General features: G+C 36.6%; 1 protein-coding gene across 1 annotated transcript in view; it reads right to left on the bottom strand.

The window, feature by feature from the left end:
* Positions 1 to 21,727, bottom strand: part of CNTNAP2 (contactin associated protein 2) — a 2,292,243-nt gene that overhangs the window by 1,289,448 nt on the left and 981,068 nt on the right. The window contains exon 5 of the mRNA XM_019031540.4: positions 12,363 to 12,566. Coding sequence (XP_018887085.3) covers positions 12,363 to 12,566 — 204 coding nt within the window. The remainder of the gene's footprint in view (positions 1 to 12,362; positions 12,567 to 21,727) is intronic.

Here is a 21,727-nt window from a genome sequence, read left to right as displayed (position 1 = left end):
GCACCAGCATGGCACATGAATACATATGTAACCAACCTGCACACTGTGCACATGTACCCTAAAACTTAAAGTATAATAATAATAAATGGAAAAAAAAGAAAAATAAATAAATAAATAAAATAAAATGTAATAATAAAAAAATACTTTATGTTCAAAGTAGGTACAAGTTATTAAAGATGGAAAAAAGTGCTTTTTTAAAAAGGGGGAAAATGAGTGTTTTATGACTGTGCAATGAATTCTGCTAAATTTTGGTAGGTTTGTTATAAAGTCAGTGTCACGTGGGCTTTTACAGAAGCCTGCTGGGTTCTGATGCTGGCTCCACTGTTAGCTTGGGTTCCAGGGCAAGTTGAGAATGCTTGGTCTCCATTTTCTCATATATACAATAGGGAAGATAATAGTGCCTGCTTTGTAAGGTTGCATGAGGATTAAATGAGTTAGTATAGGCAAAGAGTTTAATACACTTTCTGGCATATACTGAACATAACTGTTACCTGTTAATCTTTTATGACTGTTATAATTATTATTAAGACCACATAGCATGACCATTTTTAATTTTCATTGACTCCAAAAGCCATTGTTGTAAAGAAAACACTATGCAATTGTTAATGGCATAGAAAATTTACTTGTTATCTTTTAATTAAAATAATAACATTCAGAATTATATATGTAGCATTTAGTTTTGAAATAAGATCTCCATAGTAACAAAACTATAAATAAAAGTAAAAGATTGTTAGAATCTAACATATTTATTAAGGTCATCCCTGGATAAAGTTTACATAGTTTGTTTCATCTATGTTGTCTAATCAAGAATTGTTTTTTATGGTCAGGCAAAATTAATCACTATAAAAATATAATAGGGTTTCAGAATAAATAGCATAATGGAAATAAGAGAAAAACAATTGACTGTCACACTAAATTCTTCCTTCCTTCCTTTCCTTCTTTCTTTCTTTCCTCTCCCTCTTTCTTTCCCCTCCCTCCCTCCCTCCCTCCCTCCTTCCTTCCTTTCTCCCTTTGTATGCTAATGCCCCCATACCTTACATTTTCTATTATCTTCCTAGAACATATTTTCTTCTTTTATGGTGATGAAATCAAATGTTGATGTGTGATGGTAAATCAGTGTGTATGTGTAAAATGAGACAAGGAAAAGGAGAGGGACAAGAGGAGGAAGAGGAAGAGAGAGAAAGAAAATTCAGAACTAAGTGAAAAGGTCACACTGAGTTTTATTACTTTAAATATTTACACTAGAAGACTGAGCAGCAGGTAGATACGTCTGATATTTAGGTAACTGCATTAAAGAATGGCAGTAGATATTTGAGTGGATATTTCTCCCTGGCTGTCGTAAATTCCAGTCAGTCAGTAAAACTCCGTCAGTAAACTGCTTTCCAATGTAAAGCTAATAAACTTTTTCTGGTAAGGTCACAAAGTCAGTTATTTCTTTGAAAACAGTAATGTCACACTGCTATAAGCCACAGTTGATTTTAAAAGGTTACTCTACATGTTTCATTTGGGATAAAAAATGAAAAGTTTGAAAAAATAAACATCTTTAGATATAATTCAACTGCAGTGCGTGTGTGTGCACACGTGTGCATGTGTGCATATTTTATGGAAGTACACATAAAATGTTCTTATGTGTACAAAAAACAAAAATGTCTTTTGTTTCTGGTTACTCTCCCCCTGCTCTTCCTTCTTTTCCTCTATTGGGTCTTGTTTTAAAAATAATTTCAGGCTATTTTCCCCCCGGTAGCACAATGAATATACGTTCGTTATTAGAAGCAGAGAATATTATGAAGAAACAACAAGCGAAATGTAATGCAAAAATATTTCCACCTCTAAAAATAATTTGGTCTATTTTCTTTCATATGTTTTCCACAAACAGTCATGCACCACATAATGACATTTCTTTCAACGATGGGCTTCATATATAATGGTGTTAACATCAAATTTAATACTGTATTTTCACTGTATCCATTCTGTTTTTTGATATGCAAATACTTACCAGTTTTTTACACAGTTGACTAAAGTATTCAGTACAGTAACATGCTATACAGACTTCTACACTAGGAGCAATAAGCTCTACCATATAGCCTAGGTGTGTAATAGGCTATACAATTTACGTTTGTCTTTGCAGACTCGTGTATTTACAAAGTGTTGAAACTCACACAGAATTTCTCAGAATGCATCCCCATTTTAAAGTGACACATGACTGCATATATTTAATTAGATCGATAGACTGATACATTTTATATCCTACAGGTTTTATTTAATATTATATATTTCCCCATACAATTAAAAGTTAGCACAGACATTTTAAATGCTATCAACATATTTCTATGTGTTTAATTTTTTCCCAATTTTTGACATTGTAATTAATGTTGCAAATTACATATTTGGACTTAAATCCTAGTGATCATTTCTCTTTTTGCCTTATGATTTTTGGACCAAAATACTGTATTGTAAGAGATTTCAAATGTCCGAAGGCATACTGTCTAGCTATTTTCCTGAAAATATTTTCTGACTTGCAGAACAATACAAAGGATCCATTTTGTCAAATACCAACACTGAAAGTATCACTTTAAAATGTATTTACTTACTTGACAAAAATTAAGCATTGGGTGTTTATATAATATTTTTTTCTTTTATGAGTTATCTTGTATATCATTTGCCTATATTTTCTCCTAATGTCTTGGTATTATTATGCAGTGGTATAATTTCTTATTGATGATTTATATTAAACCAGTATATTTGACATTTGTATTTTCTCAGGTTTTGCATGCATTTTAATGTTACTTTTATTTTAATGTAAAAAATAATATTTTACGTAACTAAGTGATGGCGAATTTTGTGTGACTTTTCTTCTTTGTTATAGAAGCGATTGTGTCTATCAGATCAGATCTTTAATGTGAAAAGTTTTATAATCAAGGGTACGTCTTTAAGGTAATGTATCATTACCTACAAAAATAACCTAAGTGAAGTTGCAATTTTTAGTATAATACTGAATTTCAAAGTAATAAAAGTTAATATATGGGATACAAGTCATATTCAGGAATGTTTGGACCACTCAAATTGGTAATTGGCAAATAAATCAAATAGCCTAGAATTTTTAGCCAATCAAGAGAAACAGGTGAGATAGGGGCCAAGATGGCTGATTAGAAGTAGCTGAAGTCTGCAGCGCTGAAGGAGAGGAATGAAAGGGATGAGTAAACGCAGCACTTTCAAATGAAATATTCAGGTTCTCACATGGAGACGGATTAGGGAAACAACTTCACACAAGGAGAATGAAGAAAAGTAGGATGGGGCTACAGCCTACCCAGGAGCGACATGGAGCCAAGGGAACCCCCAACCCCTGCCAAGGGAAGCAGTGAGTGACTATGTGACCCCAAGAAACCATGCTTCTTCTATGGATATTTGCAACTCACAGATTAGGAGATCTCCTTGTGAGCAAGCCCATGACACCAGAGCCTTGGGTCTGACACACAGAGCTGTGTGGAGTCTTGGCAGAACAACTGCTCAATCATGCATAGAGACAGAGTGGAGCTTTACAAACTCCACCCTGCGATTTCCAACAAAGGTGTCTGCAACTCAGGCAAGGTGGGAGGTCTGCACATACCCCTAGGAAGGGGGCAGAATCCAGGGAGCCGAATGGCATTGTTCTGTGGGCCCCATTTCCATGGCACCCTAAAAGATAAGACCCACTGGCTTGGAATTTCAGCCAGCCACTGTCAACAGGACAAAGCCTTCTTGAGACCAGATGGAGCCTCGAGGAGAGTTACAGACACCATCTCTGCTATTTGGTCTACTGGGCCTTTGTAGACTGTGGGCTTTGGAGAGTCCAAAGAGTCCAGACAAGGAGGAAGGGTTCCCCAGCAGCGTAACACAGTGGCTTTGCCAGATCATGGCCAGACTGCTTCTTTAAGCAGAGCCCTGATCCATTCTTCCTACTGGGTGGGACCTCCCAGCTGGGGCCCTCCAACCACACCTGCCTGCATGACAGAGCTATTTTCTATCCCTGGGATGGAGTGACCAAGGGAGGGGAGGGTCACCACCTGGGTTGTTTGGACAATTCAGTCATTCCACAGCCTGTGGGCTTTGAAGAGTCCAAGCTGATGGGAGCAGAGGCAGTTCCTCACCACAACACAGCTGTTTTGTCAAGGTGTGACCAGACTGTTTCTTTAACTGCCCCATCCCCCCATCCATTCTTCTTCCCAGGGCAGGTTGTCCCAGCTGGGGCCTCTGGCCACCCCTGCCTGTGTTCTCCACGGGACAAAGTGCCTGAAGGGTGGGGCAGGTCACCAACTTGGACATTCAGGCTTCTCAGCTAGTCCAGCCTGTGGGCCTTGGAGAGCCCAAACTGATTAGGGGCTGAAGAAATCTCCAACGCAGCACACTGGCTCTATCAAAAAGCAGCCAGACTGCTTTTTTGTCAATCCCTGATCTCATTCCTCCTGACTGAGTGAGACCTCCCAACAGTGGTCTCCAACCACTTCCTCCAGGCACATTTGGGCCAGCAATAGGTCAGTTATCCCTAGCAAGGAACTTCCAGAGGAAGCGGCAGGCTGCCAACTTTGCTGTCCTGCAGCCTTCATTGCTGATATTATACTTCCAGGTACAGGAAAAACGGAGGCAACTAGTGTCTGGAGTGGACTCCCAGCAAACCACAATAGCCCTATGGATGAGTGGCCAGACTTCTACAGGGCTACTAAAAGAAAAACAAACACAAAACAACAACAACAACAAACCCCATAAAACTCCATCTCCAAATCAGCAACTTCAAACATTGAAGGTAGATAAGACATCAAAAATGAGAAGCAATCAATGCAAAAAATTCTGAAAAATCAAAAAGCCGAGTGCCCCTTTTCCTCCAAATGATCACAACACCTCTCCAGCAAGGGCTCAGAACTGGGCTAAGGCTGAGATGGCTGAAATTACAGAAGTAGGCTTCAGAAGGTGGGTAATAACAAACTTCACTGAAGTAAAGGAGCATGTTGTACCCCATGCAGAGAAGCTAAGAATCATGGTAATACAATATGGGATCTGATAGCCAGAACACCCAGTTTACAGAGGAATATAATTGACCTGTTAGAGCTGAAAAACACACTACTACAATGCAATCACAAGTATTAATAGCAGGCAGACCAAGCAGAGGAAGAAATCTCAGAGCTTGAAGCCTATCTTTCTGAAATAAGACAGGCAGACAAGAATAGAGAAAAAAGAATGAAAAGGAATTAACAAAACCTCTAAGAAATATGGAATTATGTAAAGAAACTAAACCTTCAACTGATTGGTGTACCTGGGAGAGACAGGGAGAATGGAATCAAGTTGGAAAACATACTTCAGGATATGATCCAGGAGAACTTCCCCAACCTAGGAAGAAGGCCAACATTCAAATTCAGGAAATGCAGAGAACCTTGGTAAGATACTCCACAAGATGACCATCCCCAAGACACATAATCATCAGATTCTCCGAGGTTGAAATGAAAGAAAAAATGTTAAAGGCAGGCAGAGAGAAAGGCTGAAAGGCCAGGTCACCCACAGAGGGAAGCCCATCTGACTAACAGCAGCCCTCTCAGCAGAAACTCTACAAGCTAGAAGAGACTGGGGGCCAATAATCAATATTCTTAAAGAAAAGAATTTCCAACCCAGAACTTCACATCCAGTCAAACTAAACTTCATAAGCGAAGGAGAAATAAGATCCTTTTCAGACAAGCAAATGCTGAGAGAATTTATTACCACCAGTCCTGCCTTGCAAGAGCTCCTGAAGAAAGCACTAAATATGAAAAGGAAAAACCATTACCAGCCACTACAGAAACACACCGAAATACACAGACCAGTGACACTATGAAGCAACCACATAAACAAGCCTGCAAACTAACCAGCTAGAAGCATGATGACAGGATCAAATCCACACATAACAATACTAACCTTAAATGTAAATGGGTTAAATGCCCCAGTTAAAAGACACAGACTGGCAAGCTGGATAAAGAGCCAAGACCCAATGGTATGCTGTCTTCAAGAGACCCATCTCATATGCAAACACACACATAAGCTCAAAATAAAGGATGGAGAAAAATTTACCAAGCAAATGGAAAACAGAAAAAAGCAGGGGTTGCAATTGTAGTTTCTGACAAAACAGACTTTAACCCACCAAAGATCAAAAAACACAAAGAAGGGCATTACCTAATGGTAAAAGGCTAAATTCAACAAGAAGAGTTAACTATCATAAATATATATGCACCCAGTACAGGAGCACCCAGATTCATAAAGCAAGTTCTTAGAGATCTTCAAAGAGACTTAGATTCCTACACAATAATAGTGGGAGACTTTAATACCCCACTGACAATATTAGACAGATCATCGAGGCAGAAAATTAAAGACATCCAGGACTTGAACTCAGCTTTGGATCAAGTAGACCTGATAGAAATATACAGAATTCTCCACCCCAAAACAACAGAATATGCATACTTCTCATCACTACACAGCACTTACTCTAAAATTGATGACATAATTGAAAGTAAAACACTCAATAGCAAATGAAAAAGGACTGAAATCATAACAAACAGTCTCTCAGACCACAGCACAATCAAATTAGAACTTAAGATTAAGAAATTCTCTCAAAACCACACAACTACATGGAAACTGAACAACCTGCTCCTTAGTGACTCTTGGGTAAATAATGAAATTAAGGCAGAAATCAAGAATTTCTTTGAAACTAATGAGAACAAAGATAAAAAGTACCAGAATCTCTGGGATGCAGCTAAAGCAGTGTTAAGAGGGAAATTTGTGGCCCTAAATGCCCACATCAAACAGCTAGAAATACCTCAAGTTAGAAACCTAGCATCACAACTAAAAGAATTAGAGAACCAAGAGCAGACAAACCCCAAAGCTAGTAGAAGACAAGAAATAACTAAGATCAGAGCTAAACTGAAGTGGAATAGAGAGACACACACAAAAAAATCCTTCAAAAAATCAATAAATCCTGGAGCTGGTTGATATGATCTGGCTCTGTGTCCCCACCCAAATCGTATCTTGAATTGTAATCCAAATTATAATCCCCACATGTTGGGGGAGGGACGTCATGGGGGTGGTTCCCCCCTGCTGTTCCCATCACAGTGATTGAGTTCTCACGACATCTGATGTTTTTATAAAGGGCTTTCCCCGACTTCACTCTGCACTTCTCTCTCCTGCCGCCATGTGAAGAAGGATGTGTTTGCTTCCCTTTTGGCCCTGATTGTAAGTTTCCTGAGGCCTCTCCAGCCATGTGAAACTGTAAGTCAATTAAACCTCTTTTTTTTTTTTTTTTTTAATAAATCACTCAGTCTTGGGCAGTTCTTTATACCAGTGTGAGAATTTAATACACTGGTTTTTTGAAATAATTAATAAAATAGTCCATTAGCTAGAATAATAAAGAAGAAAAGAGAGACGATTCAAATACAACCAGAAATCGTAAGGGGGGCATCACCACTGACCTCACAGAACTACATTTGTATTTCCCTATAGAAATATGTTTGTATTTCTCTATTATTTTTATAGTATTCTCTGTACCATCAGAGAATACTATGAACACCTCTATGCACATAAACTAGAAAATCTAGAAGAAATGGAAAATTTCTGGACACATGCACCCTCCCAAGACTGAACCAGAAAGAAATTGATTCCCTAAGCCAGACCAATAATGACTTCTGAAATTGAGGCAGTAATAAATAGCCTACCAACCAGAAGAAGCCCAGGACGAGACAGACTCACAGCATTCTACCAGAGGTCCAAAGAAGAGCTGATACCATGCCTATTTAAACTATTCCAAAAAATTGAAAAGGAAGGACTCCTCTCTAGCACATTCTATGAGGCCAGCATCATCCTGGTACCAAAACTTGGTGGATATACAACAACAACAACAACAACAACAAAACTTCAGGCCAATATTTTTGATGAACATCTATGCAAAAATGCTTAACAAAGTTATGGCAAACTGAATCCAGCAGCACATCCAAATGGGTATTCACTGTAATCAAGTAGGCTTCATCCCTGAGATGCAGGGTTGGTTCAACATACACAAATCAATAAATGTGATTAATCACACAAAGAGATCTAAAGACAAAAACCACATGATTATCTCAGTAGATGCAGAAAAGTTCTTGAATAAAATTCAACATCCCTTTATATTAAAAACTCTCAGTTAACTAGGTTTTGAAGGAACATACCTCAAAATAGTAAGAGCCATCTATGACAAACCCACAGCCAATATCATACTGAATGGGGAAAAGCTGGAAGCATTCCATGGAAACCTGTCACAAAACAAGGATGCCTTCTCTCACCGTGACTATTCAACACAGTATTGGCTATCCTGGCGAGGGCAATCAGGCAAGAGAAAGAAACAAAGGGTATTCAAATAGGAAGAAAGGAAGTCAAATTATCTTTGCAGATGTCATGATCCTGTAACTAGGAAACCTCATCATCTCAGCCCAAAAGTTTCTTAAGCTGATAAGCAACTTCAGCAAAGTCTCAGGATACAAAATCAATGTGTAAAAATCACAAGCATTCCTATAAGCCAACAACAAGCAATCAGAGAGTCAAATTATGAATGAACTCTCATTCACAATTGCCAAAAATAATATAAAATACCTAAGATACAGCTAAGAAGGGAAGTGAAGGACCTTATTAAGAAGAACTACAAACCTCTGCTCAAAGAAATCAGAGATGACACAAATAAATGGAAAAACATTCCATGCTCATGGATAGGCAGAATAGGAATAATCAACATCATGAAAATGGCCATATTGCCCAAAACAATACATAGATTCAATATTATTCCCATTAAACTACCACTGACAATTCTTCAGAGAATTTTTAAAAACTATTTAAAACTTCACATGGAACCAAAAAAGAGTCCAATGGCCAACACAATCCTAAGAAAAAAGAACAAAGCTGGAGGCATCACACTTCCCAACTTCAAACTCTACTGCAAGGCTACAGTAACCAAAACAGCATGGTACTGATATGAACAGACACATAGACCAATGGGACAGAGTACAGAACTCAGAAATAAGACCATACACCTATAACCATCTGATCTTCAACAAACCTGACAAAAACAAGCGATGGGAAAAGGATTCCTCATTGAATAAATGGTGCTGGAAGAACTGGCTAGTCATATGCAGAAAATTGAAACTGGACCCCTTCCTTACACTGTACAAAAAAAAATCAATTCAAAATGAATTAAAGACTTTAATTTAAAACCCAAAACTCTAAAAACCTTAGAAGACTATCTAGGCAATTCCACTCAGGACATGGGCACAGGCAAAGATTTCACGATGGAGATACCAAAAGCAATTGCAACAAAAGCAGAAATTGACAGATGGGATATAATTAAACTGAAGTGCTTCTGCACAGTAAAAGAAACTGTCATCAGAGTGAACAGACAACCTACAGAATGAGAAACAAATTTTGCAATCTATCCATCTGACAAAGGTCTAATATCTAGCTTCTGCAAGGAACTTAAATTTACAAGACAAAAACAACCCCATAAAAATGTGGGCAGAGGACATGAACAGACAATTCTCAAAAGAAGATATACATGTGGCCAACAAACATGAAAAAAAAGCTCTACATCACTGATCATTAGAGAAATGCAAATCAAAACTGCAATGAGATACCATCTCACACCAGTCAAAATGACTATTATTAAAAAGTCAAAAAACAACAGATGCTGGTGATGCTGCAGAGAAAAAGGAAAGCTTTTATGCTGTTGGTGGGAGGGAAAATTAGTTCAATCATTGTGGAAGACAGTGTGAAGATTCCTCAAAGACCTAGAGGCAGAAATACCATTTGACCCAGCAATCCCATTACTGGATATAAACCCAAAGGAATATAAGTTATTCTATCATAAAGATACATGCACACATATGTTCATTGCAGCACTATTCACAATAGCAAAGACATGAAATCAACCTAAATGCCCATCAATGATAGACTGGGTAAAGAAAATGTGGTACATATACACCATGGAATACTATGCAGCCATAAAAAGGAATGAGATCCTGTCCTTTGCGGGCACATGGATGGAGCTGGAGGCTATTGTCCTCAGCAAACTAATGCAGGAACAGAAAGCCAAATACCACATGTTCTCACTTATAAGTGAGAACTGAATGATGAGAACACATGGACACATAGAGAGGAACAACACACATGGGGTCTGTCAGAGGGTTAGGTGGTGAGGAGGCAAAGCATCAAGAATAATAGCTAATGGATGCTAGCCTTAATACGTAGGTGATGGGATGATCTGTGCAGACAACCGTCACAGCACACGTCTACCTATGTAACAAAGTTGTACATCCTGCACATGCATTCATGAACTCAAATTAAAAAAAAAAAGAAAAAGTTACCATTACTTTGCCTAAACTGTAATTTTGAATGCCAGTACCAATCTTGCAGATCTTCACTTTAGCTTTAAGTAAATCCTAGCTACATCATCAACATACAAATATACATTGGTCTTGTCCATTTAAAAACAACAACAGGGCCAGGCACGGTGGCTTGTAATCCCAGCACTTTGGAAGGCCAAGGCAGGTGGATCATTTGAGGTCACGAGTTTGAAAACAACCTGGCCAACATGGTGAAACCCCATCTCTACTAAAAATACAAAAATTAACCGGGCATGGTGGTAGGTGCCTGTAATCCCAGCTACTCGGGAGGCTGAGGCAGGAGTATCACTTAAGCCTGGGAGGCGGAGGTGGCAGTGAGCAGAGATCATGCCACTGCACTCCAGCCTGGGTGACAGGGTGAGACTCTGACTCAAAAATAAGTAAATAAATAAATAAATAGAAACAACAACAACCCCACATAAAACAGTAACTTGAGTTCAGATCTTTCAGCAGCCAACATTTCATTTCTCTATGTTCTTTCTTTCTAGTTAACAGTTAACTGACTAACTGTTCTTCCTCTCTAGTTAGTCAAAATATTTACTTAACGCCTTTCATTCTTTTTTTTACCTATAAAATTTGTCTTTTCTATTCCACGGAGTAGAAATTAACAGTAACCTCCATGTTGTTAAGCCCAATATTTGCCTCTCTGTCTTCATCTTACATGACATTCAGATGAATTCAACAGTTGACAACCTCTTTTGTTTCCTTGATTTCTGTGCTACTACACTTTCTTCATTTTCTCCTACTCAATATTCACAACTACTTAGTCTCCATTTTAGTCTTCCTCTCTCAGTCTCATATATCAACTTCCATAATAGAAAGTTCTACTTAGATGTTTCATAAGCAGCTCAAATTAACCATGTCCAAACTGATCTCTAGAATTCCTCCTAAAGTCTTCTCTATTTCTGAAAATGGCACTAATGTCCATTTGGTGCTCAAGCCCAAATCCTAGGGCTCATTCTTTATTTTTACTCTTTTCTTCTTAGGCTATATCCAACCCATCACAAGTCATGCTGAATGTACCACTAAAATTATTTCCTTAATTGACATATTTCTCTGCATCTCCCCTGATAACCACCTCATACAAGCAGTACTATCTCTCACCCAAACTATGCAGAAGTTCTGCTGCGACTCTCATATCTACACAAGTCATTCTTCTTATAGAAGTCTCAATGCACTTGATAAAAATAAGATGATAAAGCCATACAGTTTAATGCCTTCCAACAGCTTCCTATTCTTAAAAATAATATCTAAACAATTTGTCATGCCCTGCAGGATCCCACAGGATTTGGGCAATTTCCACCTCTTGGACTTCATCTTTTGTCTTAATAACTCACAGCATTTATGCACAGCGGCATCCTTCCTGCTCCTTGAGCGTGCTTTTGGTCTTCCATGTTCTCTTCCTATGTAATCTTCTTTCTCTCATGTTTTCATGGCTAATTCCTTTTCATCACTCTGATCTCATCTTAAATATTTTCTCCCCAGAGCAGTCTTTCTTCACTACACATTCTAATATTAACCCTGTTGCCTTTGAACAGGACATATTAACCTAGTCCCCTTATCATATTAATCTGTTCAACTGGTTCATAATATATATTATTTGAAGACATTCATTTTTGCTTAGTTGTTTTAAAATAAGAATAATAAATGCTATATGGTCTGATTCCTCCGTTAGGTCATGAACTTAATGAGCTTAAGGATCTTGTCTATTTGTTCCTTGCTGTAGGCCAAAGACTAGTATAGTAACTTCTATAGTAGAGGTGTTTAATAAATATTTTTTGAATGACTAGGTGTTTCATTATATACCTACCGTTATAGATTAAGTATGAATTGAAATATAACATGAGCTCTTTTTATAATTTACATTTTAAAGAATTGAGCAACATGAACATATTCCTAATGGGAACATCCATAATGGAAAGAATAGAACTGACAGTCAGAACACACCTAAGTTTAAACTGAGGACCAGCTTGGCTTTTTTCAGTTCCAAGGTAATGTAATCTCCTTGCTGTCCTTCTCCGTGCAAGATTACTCCTTCACTTTCAGACGTCTTAAATTTCAAGGCAATGACATCTTTCAGTGTTTTCATCTTCTTGTTTCTGAATCTATATGGTAATACAACATGGCCATCAAAGTTGATAACATCAGCCCCTAAAACAAACAAACAAAATAACACATTAGTTCAGCCATGTATGTTACCATCCACTTCCAACAGGTGTCTGCAAAGAATAAATGAGAATTAAATAAGTGTTTTTCTTGAGAAATTGACAGTCCTCTGTTTTTCTTCTATTCCTTCTTTTGATTTACTGTGTTTGTTTTAAAGGAGGTTTTATGGAGAGTAATGATAAAAATGCTCATAAAAGCTCTGTCAGTTGAACATTTTACTTTAATCACAAAATTAGTAATATAAATTCAATGGGTTATATGCTTCAAATCTTAACTTAGGAATCTAGAGTTTAGTCCAAAATCGTAAAATTTTTAAATCTCGAACAGATTATGAGACTTAAATGTTTGATTCCTTAATGATAATACTTCATGATTTTTAAGTATATATTTTATTCAAAAAGTTGTTTTCTTTGATGTAAGAATGAAGGCACTTGGAATGTAATCTTTTATGCTATTCTCTTTTTTTTAATGGTTTTTATATTTCACCACAATTTTAGTAAACCTTGTTGTAGTATTCAGAGTTTACAACCAATTGAATTTTCAGAAACTTCTTAACATTTATTCTTAGGAATCAGTGTGTCTCAAATTTCTTATTACCTCCTTGCATTTGGAATGGAGAATTGGGCACCATTGTTTGTTTTTTCACTACATTGGACACAGATATCTTCACTTATCCATATATGAGTTTAAAGAACAAATATCCAGCGTATGACTACAGCAGCTCTAATTTTAGTTTCAGGAGAATAGATTAAAATAAGGAAAGTATGTAATCTTTTTAAAAAATGGGAAATATGATCAGAAATATGTGATTGTGAGGATTCGTTTGATAACTACTATTTATTTCACACCAGAAATAAAAATGAGATGATATTATTTAGTAGGCACTATAGGTCAATGCATTCTCAATTCATAGAATGATTCAAAATGCAATGTAACCATTCAAATAAAATATTGAGTTCAAATAGAAGCTTCGTTACCATGATCAAATCTTCACTGTTAAAAATCTTTTCAATAGACTATTTCTGTAAGCTTTTCATTTTTAAATCATAGAAAGCCTAGTCAAACGGAACAGCTCTAATAACTTTAGAATTACAAGTCTGGACAAAGCTAGCCTCTAGGTTTTGGGCAAGGTCTGGCTAAAGAACTCCAGAGGGAGACATTGGAGAAAAATAATAGCCAGTTTAAAGCCTGTCAGAGAAATATTTTCTCATTTCATGTCCTAGTTCTCTGGCACTTGTTTACTCCAGTCACCACAAGGAACACTTTGGTTTGCCTTGTAAGTGGAGCATACCACCAGATAAATTCCTGTGGGGGCCACAGTAGAGATGCAGGGCTGCCAGAACCACATCCACTCCTTTTTTGTGTTGAGTTTACTTAATTCTATAAAGTGAATTGTTGTGCATACAGTTACTTCGAATAAAATGAAATCTAAGCATGCCTTTCAAATCATTGATGGCTTTCACATACTTTGAAAATATCTATGCTAGTATCTCAAATATTTATGCTTTTAAATAAGTTTGTACAATGTTACATTATAAAACATTCAGAAACAATATGACCTTAAACTTTAAATTTTAATTCTTATAATCAGCTCTTTATTGCCCATAAAAAGACTTTCTTAATGAACAGAATTCTGTTCTCTGAGACTGTGAATCACAGAGGTTTATTTTAATACGAGGGAAAAAATCAACCGTTTAATTTTGGCTTCTGCTAACACTGCAAAGCCAATTAAACTTTAGCTTAATCATATATACTGTCACAGCTGAATTTCAATGGCAATATCTTTATCACGTGCAATGAGAAATAAAGGAGAACTTATAATCCAGCAGTTGATAGATACTTTTTGTCTTGAAAAGTGAATAAAAGAAAAACAGATGAGAGTAAATTCTGAACTCTAGACAGTAATTTTGCAGTCAATTTCCTATCAGTGACAGTTAAATAATAGACACATCATTGTTTTATACACCTTTAGCATATTTTAATTGACATAAAATATTTCTAATTCATCTCTCAGGAAGTAAACGTTCCCTGAGCTTTTACTCAGGGAACAAGAATCGCCTCCTCTATACTTTCTTCTAAATCAAAACACATTTAGTTCTAGGTACAGAATAATGATTTATGCAAATGTTAATGCATTCCTGTCTTACTTTTAGAGCAATGAGAAAATGTGACAGGAAAGATGAAGATGGCTTATTTTTTTCAAACAATCCTAAGATATTAATAAAAACAGGAAGGAAAGCTATTCATGTAGACCAAGTCTCACTTTACAAATGGTAAGTAGTCAGGGTCAGCTGGGAAACAAAATGCTCTGTAACCTAGATTCCCTACAAAGAAAAACAAAAAGTTTCAACATATTTTCCCACCTATCTATCCACCTATCTAAAACAAAATTTAAAAGTTGTTATTCTATGAATGGGTTAAATGCTTCCAAAATATCAGCACATCCTCTTGTGGATATAAGCTCAGAGCTGGCTTGAAAATTATAAAATTTCTAGAAATAATCTATGATATTTACACTTTAACACATACCACGTACTTTTTAAAAAGTCTGGAATATTCTACAACAATGTAAAGAACATCCATCACAGTTTAGCTCTGTTTCCTACAAAAATAGATTAAAATTTCATTTGATATCGAATAACGCGCTGTGCTTATTTGGGGACAAGCCACTTTTTTCTTCTATTATCCTGATTGCTTATCACTCCCTAGAATTAAGTTTTCTATGCGGTGATTAAATATGTATGGTTGAACTGTTTAAGCAATCTGAACAATAATGGCTAGTCAAAAAGTGAATGCAAAATCATAGTGTTTCCACAATTTTGTTCCTAACAATAGCTCAGCAAGCTGGTAATATGCCCAATTCATCAAATCATCATGGTAGAAAACGCTTTTTCAAAAACATTTTATTGTTCCTTAGTCTTCACTTTCTAACTTTGAATAAGATAATTTGAAGAAGTGTTTACCATATAAACATTTTAATATTAAAATTTTAAGTTTATTTGATATTTTAATTCTAAAAGATATCTTTGCTATATATTTTATTACAAACTATGTCTATTGATCAAAAGAAATTAAGCAACACAGAAATATAGAAAGTAGAGAGTGAATCCCAACCACGAAAAATCACCAGTGTTAATGGGTACTTAATTGGTGCATATCCTACATTTTACATATTTACTTAAATATCTATCCAACTATATAAGGTATGGAATAATTCATATATATATATATATGAGGGAGGAAGGGAGAATAATAAAGACAGTGGGAGAGAGAGAGGGAGAATTTCATTTCATTTAGTCATGGTCCAAAATGTACACTAATAATTTGAGTTTGGGGTGATATAATATTTATAGTACAGGGAAATTGCATGGTTTAATTAAAATGTTTTATTAATCTTAATAAAAGACACTTATAAAAGAATATATAATTTGAAACTGTAGTCTACTTATTTGAAAAAATTAAAAAGTATGTAAATATAGCATACCAACAAATAAGTATTCAAGAGTTACTTTTAATACCGTTTCCCCAACAAATGTTTTCAGTTACTTTTATAGGGGATCCGAAAGAAACAAAAAGGTTTAAAGAAAAAAATTTAAAAGGCATTATTTCATTTTTTACTGAAATAACCAATGATAATATACTATTTGTGATTATTTTAAATTGCATATAAAGAATCTTTACGTATGTACATAGACACACATATGGATAATACTGTATATAGTTTGTGTTTGATTTTTGTTACTGTACATTTTTTAAACCTTATTTCATAATTTTGTTTTCTAAAACAGGATTTCGATTAGCTAAAAAGGTACCATTATTTAAATGTCCAACTTCTTCAATAAAAATTGTGGTGGAAGTTTTGTTTTTATTTTCACAAACTTTTTATTTTGGAAAAATTTTAGATTTAGAGAAAAGCTGAAAAGGTAGTTGGAAAGATAGAATTCTCACATGTTCCACCCAGCTTCCTCTAATATTAACATTTTATATAACCTGGCACATTTGTCAAAATGAAAATACTAACTTAAGTAAAGTGGCATTCACTCAAATACAGATTATTCTTGGACTTCACCAGGGCTTCACTAATACTTTTTTGTTGCTGTTCTAGGATTCAATCCAGGATCTCAGATTGCATTTAGTTATGATGCCTCCCTAGTCACTTCCAATCTGCAACAGTTTCCAATTCTTTCCTTGTCTTTCATAACTTTGACCCTCTAGAAGAGCACCAGCCAGGTGCTTTGTAGAATCTTTCTCAGTTTGGATTTGCCTGACATTTTCTTAGGACTAGACTGCATTATTGATATTTGGGGAGAATATCACAGAGTTGTGGAATCATATATCTCAAATATATACAATTTTTATTTTTCAATTTTATAATAATTCAATAAAGGTAAAAAATTATATAGATTTTTAGAGAAAAAAGGAAACAAAATTAAAGACTTCTTTTATAAAAATAAACTAATAACTAGTAAATTTGGAACTTTAAATTTTGTAAATCATATATATTTCACAAATAGAAATCACTTCTGCTTTGGGGAAAATGGAACAAAACAAAAAACCTCAAGGCTCTTCTTTCCTGAAGGCCAGCGTCTCACAGTTTGTGCAATATTTCTGCTTAAAATATGTTGCTTTCCCCTTCAGTGCTTGATATCCCCTAGGACAATGACAACAATATCAAAGGACGCTGATTTCATTTCTGCATACCATTTAGATTCCAATCCAGTAACTTGGAAGGCTGATCCACATGGATATTCCACAGGCATATCTCACTCTACCTGCTCAACATATAATTCTTTCTCTGGGCCCCACTACTTTTATTATATCCACTACACAGTCACTCAAGCCAGAGATCTGGAACTTTCTTGAGCTTCTTCTTTTTTTTTTTTTTTTCTTTTTGCCTACCTACATTTAGCGACTTCCAAGACCTGTGAAACATAGAGCTTTGTGCAGTGGCAGTATCATATAGCCAATGAGTTCATTTGAGGTGCAATGATTGTTAATTGAAATTTGATATTTCGATTTGATATTTCACTTTGATATTTTTAAAACTCATAGTTTACTTTTATATGTACTATCATGAGCCTACCATTACCTCACATGTTGCCTATTGTATTAACATTGTTAAGTGACCAATTCCCATCCTTTGGTCTTATTTCTCTTAAATCCAACTGATATGAACAGGAGACAAGAGGGTGGTTCCCCGGCAAAGGCTCCGCCCTCAAGCCTGCAAACCGTGGTGCTAAATGAGAACAGTTATCCTGTTTTCCTGCCCAATTGTTGCTTTTTTCAAAACCACCCTGGCCTGCCGTGCTCCCCATCCTATACTCATAAAAACCCCAAACCCCAGGCTCCATGAACAGACAAGCAGTAGAACAGAAGAGCGGCACAGCAGAGAAGGAGAGAAGAGAGGAAGCGTCTGTACATGAAGAGGAGTTTGGCAGGGGACAGTCAGATAGGAGAATGGCCGTGGGGTGGTTGAACTCCAGGGGAAGATCATCTTCCCACTCCCTCTCCTTTCCAGCTCCCCATCCATCCCGCTGAGAGCCACCTCCATCACTCAGTAAAATCCCTGCGTTCACCATCCTTCAAGTCCATGTGACCTGATTCTTCCTGAATGCCAGACAAGGACCTGTGTATCAAGAGGACAGGGTATAAAAGGCTGTCACCCTGACTCTCCACTGAACTGGTTAACACTTAACCATCCACAGATGGCAACGCTAAAAGAGCACTGTAACACCCCTAGACACTGCCGTGGAGCCAGGGCCCAAAAGCGCTCGCCCCAGCTCACCTGCATGCTCCTCCTCCCAAAAGGGGCTTGAGCGAGCAATGGAGCCACACCCCTGTTGCAAGTCCCGTGAAGGGGTCCAGGGAACTCTCCCGTCTTAAAACCATCACACAGAAGCTGGAAAGACCTTTTTGAAATAAACTCTTTCCAAAAAAGATCAAAAGCCAGGTTCTTCAGTGTGGCCTATACCACCCTCAATGATATAGCTCTTGCCTTCCCGTCCAGGCTCATTTTTAGTGCCATCTTTCTTTTTACGTGCTCGTGATGGTAAACAGATTGAATTCCTCGCAAACTTCCCATAGCACCTTTCCTCGGGCTATGCTCACTTTCTTCAATGAGCAGCCATTTTTCTTGTTCTAGTTTACTTTTAGGCATCTTCTGAGCCTCAGGTAAGCCTCACCACTAGAAAGCCTGCCTGTGTGAAACAGCCTTGGTCTATTGTCCCCTAGTTCCTTGCATACTTTTATCATTTTACTTCTCATATTATATTGAAGTTATCTTCTTTTGGGCGTGATTTTTCCTGTGGACTTGAAGCTCTTCTAGGATACAGGCTTTGGATTGTTCCGTTTTGGATTCCTGGCAGCATAAACACTTTGTAAACTGATTGAAACATCATTTAGGTTTGAAACAAGGCAAAAGGAGAATTCCACTGTGTTATTATTTCCCCTCTAAACTATGCCTGTGACCGTGCAGTTTACTTTCTAAGAGTACAGATTTATACATGATTTAAGGCTACACAACTCTTACAACTACGAGTGTCTGATATGAATAAATGGTTTAAACATAACATGCTTTTATTATACTTACACTGGAGTTATTTGTTTATAAGTCAAAGGCCAAAACATTGAACTCCTGTATGAGTTTAAATAAAGAATATATAATTTCCTTTGCATAAAATGCATTAATGAGGAACTTGCATATTCTAAGATTCAAGTCACTAAGTTTTAAACACCTTTTAGAGCAGTCATTGTACGCTAATCTGAAATGGTTATTGATTTTCAGAGGCAAGATCAATTGACTCCTACATATTTTATTTTTAATTTTTGAATTACTCCATAAAAATGTATATATGATAAACCATAAATGGCTAATCATCTGGTTGGCCCAATGAATCACAAAAAACAGACACAGGAAAATATTAGTAACTTTTTAAAGTTACAGCATTAGATATCACATTATTCAACATGAAGAGACAAAAAAGCCCACTGAGGTATCCTATGCCTCCCAAAATGGACATTCACACACATATACACCCCCCATACACATACACACAAACACATGCACACACCTATATTCTGTCCTCGCTCTCATCCACTCATTACCCACAAGATATCAGAAAATCAGAGTGATCTATTTCTAAGCAGGGTTATAACTCTCATATATCCAATAATGCAGAAATAATAACAATTTCTGAAAATTAGCATATAATCTATTTGTAGGAAATCCATGTGGAAGCATTTTATTTTTATAAATCAAAAAGTCAAATAAATTAGACTCGCCTTCTCGCCTTCACTGTTTACTGAAAATAGCTCTACAACTTTTGACCACACAAAATCTAGTTTTTTTGCTGGCGAAAAGACTATCTAGGATTATAAATCCTAAGTAAATGCTACACAGATGAGGAAAGAAACCAGACATCAAGAAACTCCTCAGAATGTCTTTTGATTTAAATTATTCCCAACATTTATTTCGGAATTTTTAAAATCTCTATTCAGTTCACCTTCTAATTCCATTTAAAATATCATTGTCAGTGTTCTGTCCAAATTTTGATACTATATAAAGATAGCAGTTTAGTTACAAATAGTGATAAGAAACTTGCTTTTAGGCACTCTTTTCATAGTAATTCATATAATATTGAGGAAAAAATCAATTATCCCTATGAGTAAACGGAGGCTGGTAGCTGTAGAGGGTGGGAGCAGGGGAAATGGCAGCCACCTGTGTCATTTCTTGGAGCTGCCATGGCTTCAATTTCCCCTCTATCCTGACCATGTATTTTAATATCTGTGCTCCAGTGCTTTGACATCTGGGGCCTTGCTGACCCTAGAGGGACTGCTCTTCCCAGAGTTAGCCAATTTCTAGAGATGGTAAGCACACTTTCCAAATATAAAACAACCAATCCAGAGTCCACACCCCAACTGCTTCATTTATCCAGCTTTCTCTCTTCTGGGCCATGATCTGTCTTCCCTATTCATCCCAGAATCAGGTACAAGACAACTAGGATCAGCCTCTGTGCCCCAGAACTCACTGGAATAATTATTCCAGTTAGCCAGACCTAAGCCTGCTTACCCTGCTGCACCTATCCCTTCCCATGGAAACTACAATAAAGGACCTTGCCCACAGTTCCCTCTTGCCCTCTGCCTCCTGACAGACCCTGGTGCTTCCCTGAGCTCCCTACCTCTGGTCTACACCCTGTGGGATGGCCTGCCTCAGTAATAAAAGTAATAAAGTAAATAAATGTTATTTATTTTAATAAAGTAATAATTGTATTTATATAAAATAAAATAACTTCAATGCTCAGAGAAGACAAGTAGTTTATACAAATGTGATGCTGGCTGGTTATAAATATCGTATCAATAATATAAAGTATTAATAAAGTAATAAAATATTAGTATCTTTTCACGGCAGGTGTTTTCTGATATGTTGGCCTTACTGTGTCTCAAATTTTCTACTAATAAACTATATTAGAAAACACTCAGTACAGAAAATTATTTTACCGTATCTTAGAAAAGAAGTGAAAAATCAGTTTTGATCAAACAAAAGCCGAGGAATTGTTGGCAAAAGTTAGTCCATAGACCTGCAAAAAGCTCCTTTAAAGCAAATTTTAGAAACCATTATTAAATGTCTAAGATCAACTTCTGGACTCTGAAGTATCTTCTACATCCATAACATTGTGTCAAGACTGGGGTTGTGGAAGTAATGGGGTGAATTAAAAAAACAAAAAACAATACACGAACTTTCCAGTGAAAAGAGAATTAAGACTGAGTAAGATAAATTCAGACAGATAGGGGAATAGCACATTCGACTGTTCTAAAAATGCTCAGTTGTTTGTGACTTTACTACATAAGGCTCACAATTCATGTGCAGGGTGAGAATTGGAAGATTAAAGACTTAATGCTCCCTGAGGAAGCTGAGGGCCCATGTGTGTAATGATGGTATTCTAAGTGGAAAATGCATGTCCAGGTTTGCATTGGAAAGATAACTCCTGTGCTAGTGAGGGAGAGGAGAAAGGGCGTGGAAAGGGTCCAGAAACAGAGAGAACAAAGACCCAGCCTCAAACGAGCTGATGTTCTTACAGCGTTGACAACAGTTACGCAAAGCCAGAATTCAGAAGATACCTATGTCATTAAAGGATGCAAAGCGTTCA

The sequence above is a fragment of the Gorilla gorilla genome, chromosome 6, assembly GCF_029281585.2.
Source record: "Gorilla gorilla gorilla isolate KB3781 chromosome 6, NHGRI_mGorGor1-v2.1_pri, whole genome shotgun sequence".
Lineage (NCBI taxonomy): Eukaryota > Metazoa > Chordata > Mammalia > Primates > Hominidae > Gorilla > Gorilla gorilla.
This window is presented reverse-complemented; position numbering and strand designations above follow the sequence as displayed.